This window comes from Acinonyx jubatus, chromosome C2 (genome assembly GCF_027475565.1).
Source record: "Acinonyx jubatus isolate Ajub_Pintada_27869175 chromosome C2, VMU_Ajub_asm_v1.0, whole genome shotgun sequence".
Lineage (NCBI taxonomy): Eukaryota > Metazoa > Chordata > Mammalia > Carnivora > Felidae > Acinonyx > Acinonyx jubatus.
Genome location: NC_069384.1, coordinates 82701976 through 82715252, shown reverse-complemented (window position 1 = coordinate 82715252; position 13277 = coordinate 82701976). Strand labels below are relative to the sequence as shown.

General features: G+C 39.2%; 1 protein-coding gene across 2 annotated transcripts in view; it reads right to left on the bottom strand.

Annotated features, from left to right (window-relative positions):
• The window catches only part of MCF2L2 (MCF.2 cell line derived transforming sequence-like 2), a 263631-nt gene that overhangs the window by 101975 nt on the left and 148379 nt on the right, over window positions 1-13277 (bottom strand). For both annotated transcript variants that reach the window (XM_053221168.1, XM_015063590.3), the window contains one exon: window positions 1299-1384. In XM_053221168.1, coding sequence (XP_053077143.1) covers window positions 1299-1384 — 86 coding nt within the window. The remainder of the gene's footprint in view (window positions 1-1298; window positions 1385-13277) is intronic.

Here is a 13277-nt window from a genome sequence, read left to right as displayed (position 1 = left end):
CATAAAAACTCAAATCTACAAAACAGAAATGAATAAGGAAATATGCAGAGATTAAGTTGTTGCAGCAAAGAGTAGTGATCTTAAAGATTTATAAAAAGCTGGTAGTAGAGCAAAACCATTAGTGTAATGTTAGACCCTCCTATCACCCTGCTTAACCCGCTAGCTAATTTTTCATTTTCTCAAAGTTCTTTTGCAAGAATCATAAAGATATTTTTGTTTCATTAAATGCTGTAACTTTTTTCCTTTATATTTCCCATTAGAAGTATGATTTAATGGTCTACTGTAAATTAATACAAGAATTCATCAATTAACTTAAAGGACCCATTTAACTAAGATTCTTATAAGAGTAAAATTACAATTTTTGAAAAAGGAAATTAGAATCATAAAAGTAGGCATGAGTTGTAGTGATAGAAACGTCCCAAGAGAGGTACTGTCTCTTAAGGACAACAGAACACATTGCCAATACTTGGCGCTTTTCAGAGACCACCCAACTAAAGATACTTTCAGATATGCTGACATGGGCCATTTGCCATAACTCAGAGATAACATTTCAATTAGTACAAGCCCACATGTTTCCTTGAGTACACCTTAAAGCGAAAGAGTATAAAGTAGTCTAATTAAACTAATATGGGTTTTAATCAAGCAGCAAGTTCCTAAAGACATTGGTTCATTTATTCTACAGGCATATTTTGGAGGCCTGCTAAGAGCTAAGCATTATGATAGTCCCTAGGGATAAAAGTGGTTCATAAGTCAGTAAGTCAAATGGTGTGGAGATAAACAATGTGATGATTGCGAAAATAGAGCTAATGATGGGATTTTGAGTATAAAAAAAGATATTTTTAAATGAGTTTCTCCTGATGTTTTTGGTCTTTACCACCCTAATTTAGGCTTTCTGAACTGCTGAGTATTCACATACATGTGAACACTTTCCTGTAGTCCAAACATAGCATTAAATTTGTATAAATTGTGTGTTTAGGGAACCTATTGCCTTTAAATGCTTTGAAACCAATAAGTCAATCAATATCAACATTAGTTTACATTTACTATTTTCTTGATAATTCATCTTTTAAAATACTGAGTATCCTTGGAACTTGGTTTATATCATTTTCAGCTCTTGCTTGTTGCTTTTATGAGATCCATGGGTTTATTCTCAGTACACACGTGAAGGTTACAGAAAACTATATGTGATTTTATCTGGGAAAAATGAGTGACAAGATTTAAAACGGAGGATACCCTCCCCTCCTTCCCCACCACCTCTAGGGGTTCAAACGACTCCTACCAGGAATCTGGAATCTTACCTGGAGGGGGAAAGATTTGCAGGGCCGTCAAGCTGCTCTGACTCAGGGTTTGCCCCATCGTGACTGCTTTCCAGTATTTCTTCATTCTGAAGTGAAAGAAACGTTGGTAAAATAGTCTGTCTTATTTGGGAGCTCAATGTTTTTCTTTCCCCCAATTTATTTGTTATGTTTGTTTTTGTTTTGAGTTTTCTAGATGGGCACCATGTCCAGTCTCTCATCTTTTTCTTTCTTCGGTTTTTCTCAACCCCTCTGTGGATCTGTTACAGTTTGCCTTTCAGGCTTTCTTTAGAAACATCAAAAATATCTTTCTTTTTTTTAATATATATTAAATTTTTTTATGTTTTTATTTTATTTTTGAGAGAGAGACAGGTGCCAGTGGGGGAGCGGGAGAGAGAGAGAGGGAGACACAGGATCTGAAGCAGGCTCCAGGCTCTGAGCTGTTGGCACAGAGCCTGACGCGGGGCTCCAACTCACGGACCTCGAGATCATGACCTGAGCCGAAGTCAGATGCTTAACTGGCTGAGCCACCCAGGTGCCCCAAAAATATCTTTACCAAAAGCAAGTATCCTTTTTCCTTAATAATGTATGGTCATTAATATTGTACTCCTTCCCCTCCCCAGTTGACTTGCAATAAAGATTCAGAGTTTGAGCTAAAGGGAACAGTAAAGAGATCATTTGCCTCAATATCTCCATTTTTTTTTTTCCCTTCGGGGTAATAAGTCAAGATCTGGAGAAGTTGCAACCTACCCAAGACCAGAAAGTGAGCTTAAAGACAGAGATGAGGTAAGCCCAGAGTCCACTTTTCACAGGCTGGTAATCGCAGGTCCAGTCTATCACACTGCATCATAAAGCAGGTGGTTCCTCAGGTGTGCAGACTGGTCACCTGGCTCCAAGCCAGCTGCTGATCAGAAACTGTGTTCCACTACCTGTCAGCTCTGAGACCCTGGGCAAGCTCACTGAACCTCTCTGGCTTGATTTCCTCCTCTACAACATGGACCCCATGGCACTATCCACCACAGAGGGCTGTGGCTCTTTTTCAGAATAATATTAGGCCTTTAGTTGTCAAAAAGAGGCAAAACTGCTCATTTTGCTTTCAAGAAAATGCCATTTTAACAAGGAAGCAAATCTGTATAATACTGATAGCAACCAGTGTAGCGTAAAGGTATTGACTAATAACAAACAAGTAGATAATTAGCCAGCATTTGAATTCTTCCTGCTTGCCAAGTTCTGTTTAAATGAATTATTTTACACTGTCATAAAAGGGAAAGATTTTGAAAGGGCCCTCTTGCAAAAGTATTGTTCAAGGAAATTTAATGAGTAAACATAAAGATTCTATGTAAATTAGAGCTGGAAAATGAACAGTTTTCCCCAGACTGAGGAACAGATGACAAGTGTTATAAACAGGGGAGAGTGATAGGCTCTCAGCTAGTTGTTCACCGTGCAAGAAGAGAGGTCTCTCTCTCTCTGGATTAACAGAAAGCAGTCAAGGTGGGTTTTTTTTTTTAATTATTATGCACAATGCCAACCACAGAAACAGCAATTCAAAAATGCTGAACGAATGAAAGAAAAGCATGGATCTTTGATCTTTTTCATAGATGTCCTCCCAAATCTGGGAGAAATCTTTCAGAAAGCAAGCTAAAAAATAATGGACTATTTGGGATACAAGTTTTGCATTCAGCTCTAAAATACAAGGGCAATCTTAAATTCCAAGTTCATATTTTGGTTTTTTTTTTTAAGTTAATTTATTTGTTTGAGAGAGAGAGAGAACAGGGGAGGGGCAGAGAGAGAGAGAGAGAGAGGGAGAGAGAGAGAGAGGGAGAGAGAGAGAGAGAGAGAGAGAGAGAGAGAGAAAGAATCCCAAGCTGACTCCACTTTGACAGCTGTGCTGACAGCTTAGAGCCTGGAGCCTGCTTTGGATTCTGTGTTTCCCTCTCTCTCTTGTCCCTTCCCCCACTCACACTCTGTGTGTTTCTCTCTCAAAAATAAATAAACATTAAACAATTAAAAAATATATAATAGAATCTTCTTTTAAAGTAAGATATCATTTCACTAAGAATCTAAATTTTTAGTTCCCTCTATTACATATATTTGATCAGATACTAGTATAGATTTCTCATTTCAGTCAATATACAGAAGTAAATAGCGGTCCCTGGATTCAAACCAATCTAGTTATTTTTGCCACACTACCAAAGCTCTTTCTTCACATTTTCTATATAATGTTGAACTAATTACTATGGTGGTTAATGTTACATTGCATCCGTTTCTTGTTCCTCCCTTGTGACGTTACTGTGCCTGAAGCACCTGCTGGACTTTGAGCTCTAGCCTTATTTGTCTTTGGATCCTCAACATGTAATATAGGACCTGCATAAAGAGTAACCACCATTACTAACAGAACTTCCTCTTACTGTATATTTGCTACTGTTTATAAAATGAACTGTGCTCTATCCAACTCTTTCGGTCTATTGTAAGTGTGGTAGACTGTAGGGTCTTTTATTTCATGACAACCTAACGACAGAAAATAACAATGACCCAAGGTGTGTAGGTATGGACTATCATCTTTTACAATGAATGATGATGTCCTACTGATTTATAGACTCAGACAGCTGGTGTCAGGGTAGAGAAAGAGTCCTCTGTCAATCAACTTTGATGAAATATAACACTGTTGTCATTGAGAATGTGATGGAAAGGATCCACAGCAGATCTGGGTACTGCTTTAATAACCTGCAGGGAGGTAGTTAACTATACTGTATACCAAAGTTTTGCTAAGATTTAGACAGATTAGTTGTGTTCTGATGCAGTAGCTTTCAAAGTCTGACCATGCCCCTCAAGAAAAACATCAAAATATACATAAATAAATCACATATATTGTGATTTATAATAAGAAATATGTATTTGATCTTGTCCTGTTTTGGGTATAAATCTAAAACTTGTAATTTCCGAAGTGACAGGAGCCATGAAGGTGTCTTTTGTTATGAATAGCAAACCCCTTTCAACCAGACCAGAGTTTATGTTAATAAGGCGACTTTTGGAAAGCACCAAAGGATGGGGACTGGTTGCCAGGAGAACCAACTACGTAATCAGAGGGTTGGAACTTTCAGTTTCCCTGACCACCACCACTTCCAGGAAGGGGAGGGGGGCTGGAGATTGAGTTCAATTACTGATGGCCAATGGTTTAATCTATCATGCCTATGTAATGAAGCCTCCACAAAAGCCCAAAAAGAGAGCCTCTGGGCCTGTGGACATTTGGAGATAGGGGGTGGGTATTGGCTTGCTCAGAGAGCATAAGAGCTCTATGTCCCTTCCTTATACCTTGCCCTATGCACCTCTTCCATCTGGCCATTCCTGAATTGTATCCTTTTAAGATAAACTGGTAATCTACTAAGTAAAATGTTTCTCTGAGTTCTGTGAGTCACTCTAGCAAATTAATTGAACCCAAGGAGGGGGTCATGGGAAACTGATCTATAGCTGGTCAGTCAGAAGCACCAATGGCAATCTGGACTTTCCAAATGGCCTTTGAAGGGGCTGGGGGAGCAATGTTATAGGACTGAGCCCTTAACTTGTGGGATGTGATGCTATGTCTAGGTAGATAGTGTCAGAATTTAGTTAATTGCTTGGTAATGGTTGAAACACACACACACACACACACACACACACCGCAGACATACATATAACCGATGTGATACACTCTATTTTTATATTAGGCTATCCTTGCTGTATTCTGTTCTTATTTATTTTTAAATGTTTGTGAGCCCACCAAATTGAGTTCAACTATCACCAATGTGACCTGTAATTCAAAAACCTCTTACAGAGTGAAAAGAACACAAATTCTTCATGTGAGAGGTAGACTGGGTGGGAATCCCTGATTTACTTTTTATTTAAAAGTGGCCTTGGGAAAGACTTCTCTGCACCTTAATTCTCTCTCTGTAAAAGAGGGCTCACTGTATCTATATCAGAGGGTCGTTGTGGTGATTTGAGATAAGGAATTAAAGTACTTAGCACAAAGAAGACTTGATAAATGGCATTTACGGTTGGCTCTTTAAGATGTACTTTGTGGGGATTAAAATAAGTAAGTAATGTATGTAAACCACCAGGCACACCTGACCTGCAGTAATTCCTGGGCAGTTCCTACCTGCTCACGTGTAATACAGACCCCATATTTCTCACTAGGTTGGAGGTGTTGGCCAAGTCACGTAAGCTGCCTGGACATCTATATTCTTCTGTATAAAATGAGGGAGATGTGTAAATTGGCTATGAAACATCCCTCTGTTTATAATATCAAATACCAACATAGGTGCTATTGCTTCCTATTTTGAGATGAAAGCTAAATTGTAGCCAGAGTACTTTGGAGAAGAAAAATTAACAACAGCTTCCTGAAAGCTCTAGAAGGAAGGCCACATATTTAAATACATGCTTGCTTTTTTCCCCAGATATTGGTCCTTTTGTTCCTTTTATCTTAAATAATGGACCAAGAAAATTGACCACAGACCAACCCACCCATTGCTGCTATGTTTTTTGTTAGAGATTCCTTAGGAACCTCATTGGATTATAAAATGATGCTTTTTTAAAGCAGAGCAACAAGTTCCTGTGGAATCCTATCCTGTTTCCCTTCAGTCAACCCTGACTTGGAGTTGCCCCTAGGGTATCTCAAAGAGGGTAACTTTCTCAGCCAGTTGGAGATTTAAAAGGGAATTGACCCGTTAGCGACCCTATTAGAGAGCCAATCAGGTGGAAAAGCCCCTCTGCATTTATGTTCGTTTTATTCTGAAGAAAAAGGGTGGCACTGAAGGCAGGCAGGTTGCCAACTGCCCTGGACACAACATCACTCCCTGTACCCCCATTTCTACTCCAGTCTCTCCTCTTTTCAAAGTGACACCAACCCATATACAGGTTCTCTTAGGAGCACCTTGAATGATGACTTCCTGTGTCCTCTGAACAAACATGTAATCTAATTGATTTGTTTCCTCCATATTTTGAAAAAAGATGTGTTTCAAAACTGGGAAAATAGGCTAAATGCCTAGCTTGAAAGAATTTTATTTAAAAACTTTATTTAAATTTCTTTGGAGAATATATCTTTTTAAAAGTATCAATCAACTTTTTAAAAGTCCCTACATTTTTAAAAAAGTATCAATAGTTGATTTTCAATTGATTATTAAAATATATTTTCTTCCCCAAAGGAGAGATAGCAACTAATCTGAACTGAATCAGATTAGTTTTTCCCTGAAGTTAAATGATTTCACTGTATGATTTTAGAGATTTTTGGAAAGCAATTTCAGTTCCAACTTTTTTTTTTTAATTAAAAAAAAAATTTTTTTTTAACATTTATTTATTTTTGAGACAGAGAGAGACAGAGCATGAACGGGGGAGGGTCAGAGAGAGAGAGACACACAGAATCTGAAATAGGCTCCAGGCTCTGAGCTGTCAGCACAGAGCCCGACGCAGGGCTCGAACTCAGGAACTCACGGACCGCGAGATCATGACCTGAGCCAAAGTTGGCCGTTTAACCGACTGAGCCACCCAGGCGCCCCAGTTCCAACTTTTTAAAAGCGATGCTATCTGGTAACTCAAGGTGAAAGTATTGTTTTTTATATTATCACATTTCTTAAAAAGAGAAGCTACTCTGGTGGCTCAGTCAGTTAAGCATCTGACTCTTGATCTCAGCTCTGGTCTTGATCTCAGAGTCAAGAGTTTGGACCTGCTTGGGCTCCCAACATGAATGAGAGAGAGAGAGAGAGAGAGAGAGAGAGAGAGAGAGAGAGAAGCTTCTTGACTTCAGTGTGAGAAAAAAATAAGGCAGATAAGGGGCTGAACCACCCTCTTCGTTTAAACATAAACAGTGATCATTACAAGAAGTATTTATAGTTAAACATTTTACAGCATTACAAATTAATTATGAAAACCAGAGAAAATCAATGAAGAGGTAGGACAAGTAAGAATTATTGAAAAATGGGGGCGCCTGGGTGGCTCAGTCAGTTAAGCGTCCGACTTCGGCTCAGGTCATGATCTCACGGTTCATGAGTTCGAGCCCCGCGTCGGGCTCTGTGCTGACAGCTCAGAGCCTGGAGCCTGCTTCAGATTCTGTGTCTCGCTCTCTCTCTGACGCTCCCCCATTCATGCTCTGTCTCTCTCTTCTCAAAAATAAATAAACATTAAAAAAAATTAAAAAAAAGAATTATTGAAAAATGATACAATGGTAGGCTGTAGGGGAGGACAGTGGGGAAAAAAGGAAAAGGAAAACTCTCCAAAGGCCATTCAACTTCCAGCCTCACTCCAGGGTGGTCTTACAGACAAAGTCCCAGAGAGAAAAACGTTAGCCTTCGGAAGGGATAGCTATGCCTTTTCCTCTCCATTGCTGGAACTGCTGGGGGAAAGGTGAACCCGTCTTTTTTTTTTTCCCCAGATTCAGTAGGTTCTGACATAGAGAATAGGAAGAACTTTTGAAAAACAGGAACCACTTAGAGATCTATGCTGGGAACAGATTTCTAGCTGGCTTGTCTGCCCTGTTTGCTCTATCTCACTGACCGTTTCCAGCACATCTTCCTACTCTTCATTGCCTGAAGAAGCCACTCACTGCCTTTGGATAATAGGGCAGTCAGGGCAGTCTTTTTTTTTTTTTTTTTTAATGGCAAGTATTTCCAGAAGAGTCAAGGAACTGTCAGTCACTCATCATCCATGCATTGCTATGAACTACCTCATTCAGATATTCTCCTGCCTCTAGTCCAGATCAGCTACATTGGGAGGGAGCTTCCAAGAGGGAGAGGAGAGGAGAGGAAGGTTTTAGCACATTTTATAGACTAATGCCCTTTGGAGAAGGGCAGGCTTGAGGAGACATACATGAGTAGTCCTGAGGCTTTGTGGAAATGGGAAATGATTAGAGAAAGATAGGGGAATGGGTCCCAAAAGCAAACTTCTCCTATTTCAAAAATTTTCCAGGATCTCTTTTATCTAAGATCTTGAATTTCCCAGCTAGTTTTGTTAGTAATTAGTTCAATGTTTTCAATGGTTAAATTGGTTTTTAAAGGATGGACTAAAGCTAAACAATGTGTATAATATTTTGTTTATGGGAAGAGTGTCTTCTTAAAAAACTGTAACATTGTTTTAACAATGATTTACAAGTCTGTAGTTCTGTTTAAAATATCCAGAAATTAAGAAACATGTTGCAAGATACCTTTCTTCCATTCCCAAACCGAGAAAATGTGAAGGAAATAAGTGTGTCAAGGACATTGAAAAGAAGTTGCCCATATATCCTGAATTTTCTCAAGCTGTTTCTTTTTAATTTTTTTTAAGGCTTATTTATTTTGAGGGAGAGAGAATATGTGTGCATGAGAACGGGTGAGAGGCAGACATAGAGGAAGAGAAAGAATCCCAAGTAGGCTCTTCACTGTTAGCACAGAGCCCAGCGTGGGACTTGATCTCATGAGCTGTGAGATCATGAACTGAGTGGAAATCAAGAGTTGGGCAAAATCAAGAGTGGGGCGCTTAACTGACTGAGCCACCCAGGCACCCCTCAAGCTGTTTGATTTCATGTGATTTTAACCTCAATGCATAAATGTCAGGGTAACTTAATTTGTATATGTCTGTAAATCTTAACTCACGAATAAAACCAAAAGTTTGTAAAGTGCTTTATTAGACCAATCTTTGGTCCCTAACCTAGTTCACAAATAATTTCCACATAACTTTAAGGCCAGTTGGTTGACTCTTATTGGTGGGAAGGGGGATGGGCTACAGCTAATAGAAAGAAAAGGCGTGGGTTGCTGTTGCAGATCTATAAAACCCTACAGATGTTGGACTCAGCCTTCATAAGTCCTCACTTCCTACTGTTCCTTCTGTGTGCTCTATATTAGTCAACAAATTCATCCAATGAGGAATCCAAGATGGAAACCCCAAAGTATTTTCAATATCTTCTTTCTTTTCCCTGTCTATTAAATAATCTCTTCTCTTTCTTCTCTGCTTTGATCTACTCCTTCATCCATCACACTTTCTCTGACAGTCTAGTGTATTCTAGGCACTGGGAAGAATATCTAGATTGACAGATATAAGCTCTGCCCATCTACCTTTCTCTGTCATTAGTAGGCTCTCAACATTAGAGTCTCATCTAGACTGTAACAGCTGCTGGCAGCTGGTCTGCCTGCCTGCCTTCCAGTGTACTCTTCATTGTCATACCAGAGTCATCTTTCTAATACATAGGTGCCCTTCCTGGCAACAACTCCTAACCAAAGCCTTCAGCAACCTGTTTTCATCTACCTGTCTATCTTTCTCAAACCACTCCCAGAAGAGCCTATGCCCCTTCAGACTTCTGACACTTTATATCCTTCCCCATCTTTGCTTCCCTTCTCCATCTTATCCACCTTTCAAAGTTGTGTTTATTTTTCAAAGTTAAATTCAAATGCCATCTCCTCTGTAAAAATATCCCCAATCTCCTAATTATGAACTGTTGTGTCTTCTGCCATCTAACATGTTATATTCCTTTTCCTGGAGGTATGCCATTTTAGTCTACATTATAAATTACTGGAAATACGTTATTTCCTTCATGAAACTTGTAAGTTCCTTAAGTTTAGGCCCCAATGTTAGAATTATTTCCGTACAACCTATGGCAATTGCTTTGAGATCTATTAAATGAAGTTGAATAGGATGCCCAGATTGGACCAATCAAATATTTTAGTCATCTCAGTTTTTCATTTGTCAAAGAGCAAAGTCAACAGTGGCCTTCACTGTTATTATCTTTTTTGTCATATAGCTCTCTCAGTGAAAATACATTCTCATAGATTAATATAATCATGCCTTCACTTCACTAAGTATTGGACTCTATATTAGCCTAAGAGATCCATATCCACCTTAATGAGTTCTCCTTTAACCCAAGTCTTCATGACCTATAAATATAGCTTCTAAGCCAGTGTGACCCAAAAATGCAATCTTTATGCCACCTGCATTCTAGTTACCAAATTAATTTTTTTTTTTAATTTAAAAGTTAAAACTTCAGATTCCTGGGGGCACTCAGTAGGTTAAGTTTCCAACTCTTGATTTCATCTCAGATCATGATATCATGGTTTGTGGGATGGAGCCCCACATTGGGCTTTGTGCCGACAGCACAGAGCCTGCTTGGGACTCTCTCTCTCCATCTCTTCTGCCCCTCCCCCACTCATATTCTCTCTCACTCTCTCTCTCAAAACAAATAAATAAACTTTTCATTTTGTTTTCTTTCTAGCCCTACTGAATCAGAATCTCTGAGGGTAGAGCTTGAGAATCTGCATTATTAATAAGCTTCTCAGGGCTGCAATATATAGGAAACTTTGACAACCTTGGTTCTAGAAATTCTTCAGAAAGCTTGGTTGGGGGCTGCCTCAAGGATTCGGTGGATTCTCTGAATGACTAGATTTTGAACATCATAGAGGATGAATACTGAAATGAGCTTATAAGTTCATACAGTTCTCCTGTTGAGAATCAGAAAGGTAAATGACAACTGTAGGCGTGAGAAAGCAAGGAACAGAATTGGGGCCTGATCTGCTATCATTGAGCAAAACGGTATACATTCAAGATTAGGAGAAGCTATTCCATTTAAGACCTGAATCTGACTTTCCTTCAGCTTCTTTTCATCTTTTACACAGAATATGCTATTTATAAATATGGGATTAAGTGGGAAACTAAAATTACCAAGACCCTGCTATATGTCAGGCATAATGCTAATAAATACTTTCCATATATTTCTCATTTTTAAAAATTTTCTATTTTTATTTTGTTGACATTATTATCACTATTATTTTTTTTTAATGTTTATTTATTTATTTTTGAAAGATTAAGAGAGAACAAGTGGGGGAGGGACAGACAGAGAGGGAGACACAGAATCTGAAGCAGGCTCCAGGCTGAGCTAACAGCCCTAACCCACGAACCCCGAACATAGAGCTCGAACCCACGAACCATGAGATGATGACCTGAACCAAAGGTGGACACCCAACCGACTGAGCCACCCAAGCACCCCTTATTCTTATTCTTATTGTTATTATTGTTATTATTATTATTGAAGTTATATATTTCTCCTTTAATCAACCACCTGTGAGATTACTTTATCCCCATTTTGCAGAAGAGGAAATTTAGAATATGAGAGATTAAGTAAACTGGTAGTTAGGTAAACTAAGTAGCTAACAGGTTATAAATAAATAGACTGAAGTTAGATGTTAGTGACTGTTAGATTAAATAAACTGCATGCTTCAAAACCCAGTTCCACCATTTACTGGTTGTGTGACCGTTATGGAAACTCAACCTCTCAGAGTCTCCACAGCATCATGGATAAAACAAGGGAAACATCACCTTCCTCATCATCTTCCTCAAGATACTGAGAATTTGTAATGAAACCAGGTACATACAGCACCCAGTACAATGTGTTAGCAACCCTTCCCTCATCTCTCCATTCTGTAACTTACAGCCTTGGCTTTTTTTTTTTTCTTTAATTTTTATGAAGGAGGCTGTTTGCTTGCAAGCCTAAAAGCATCTCTGCTACTAGGGGCACCTGTGTGGCTCAGTTGGTTAAGTGCCTGACTCTTGATTTCAGCCCAGGTCATGATCTCACAACTCATGAGATGGATAGTACAGAGCCTGCTTGGGATTCTCTCTCTCACTCTCTCCCGTTCTCTCTGCCCCTCCCCTGCCCATGCTCTCTCTCCCTCAAAATATATAAATAAACTTTTTAAAAGTTTAAAAAAAAAAGGCCTCTGCTACTTTAAGCCCCTTTAACAGGTGTCCAGGAACATTGTTTGTTAGTGCTCACAGCCAGTAGCTCTCTGCCTTTATCCTGAGCGTTCACATTCATGCAAAAGGAATTTTCATCAGCCTTTGGCTTCTTTCTAGCTCCAAAGAGGCTGTGATATAAAAGCAGCTCCAGTGAGTCATGCTTTCAGCTTCCAGCTGGTGACGTAAAAAACCTGAACTAGCCTCATCACCACTGCCAGCAACCACAGCGAATCTCCTCCACTGACAGGCTTTCCTAGACCACATTAACAAGTCTAGCACATGGCTGCACAGCTGCCAGATGGCCCTGAGAGCCTCAGCCAGCTTGTCAAGTTTAACTTCGTTCCTTGTAAGAGGTAAAGTAAGGATCACCCCACCAGAGAAGATGAAATGCCTTTTTTGGAAATGAGTTTTCTGATGATGATAAATTCATATCATGATTTTGTTGCATGATTTTGTTGTAGTGAGTATCAGTGACTCTAGTGGCATCATAAGCAGTTTTGGTTTATAGCTTTTTTTTTTTTTTTTTTTTGTCTGTGAGCATTTACCCTTGAGGGCAAAGAAGGGCATTTATCACAATGGTACAATTTGCACTGTGGTTTCATTTTATCTTTGAGGTCTAGGCCTAAGGTCAAAAGGATGTCAGAATTGTCACTAGAGTCAGATGCTATCCATCTTGGTCATTTCTCCTGGACAGTGGTCACAAAACGCATGAAGAAATGATTGTTCTTGACGTAAGTCAACCTCTGTGTCCCCCTTCTAATAAACCATGGATCACACAGACATGAATCTAAACCTTTTTTTTTTTTTAAGTTTATTTATTTATTTTGAGAGAAAGAGAACCAGCATGGAAGGGGCAAAGAGAGAGGGGGGCAGAGGATCTGAAGCAGGCTCTGTGGTGAGAGCAGAGAGCCTGATGCGGGGCTCAAACTCACAAACTGTGAGATCATGACCTGAGCCAAATTCAGACGCTTAACCAACTGAGCCACCCAGGCGCCCCTAAACTCTTTTCCCTAACCTGTCTTCTTTTTCTACTAGTTTTCTTACATATTTTGAAATGATGATTTCCCTGGTTTTATTACCTACCTTGTCAAATGCCAATTGCATTTATTGGTCTTGAATTGAATTTTAAGTCTAGCATTTGGGGATTTAGTTCATAAATCCTCTTCCTTCCTACTCATGCTGTTCACAACTGTATAGATTCTGCTCATACTCTTGGTGTTTAGAAGCAGAAGTCTGACCAGCTTCTGTTTGCCCAAA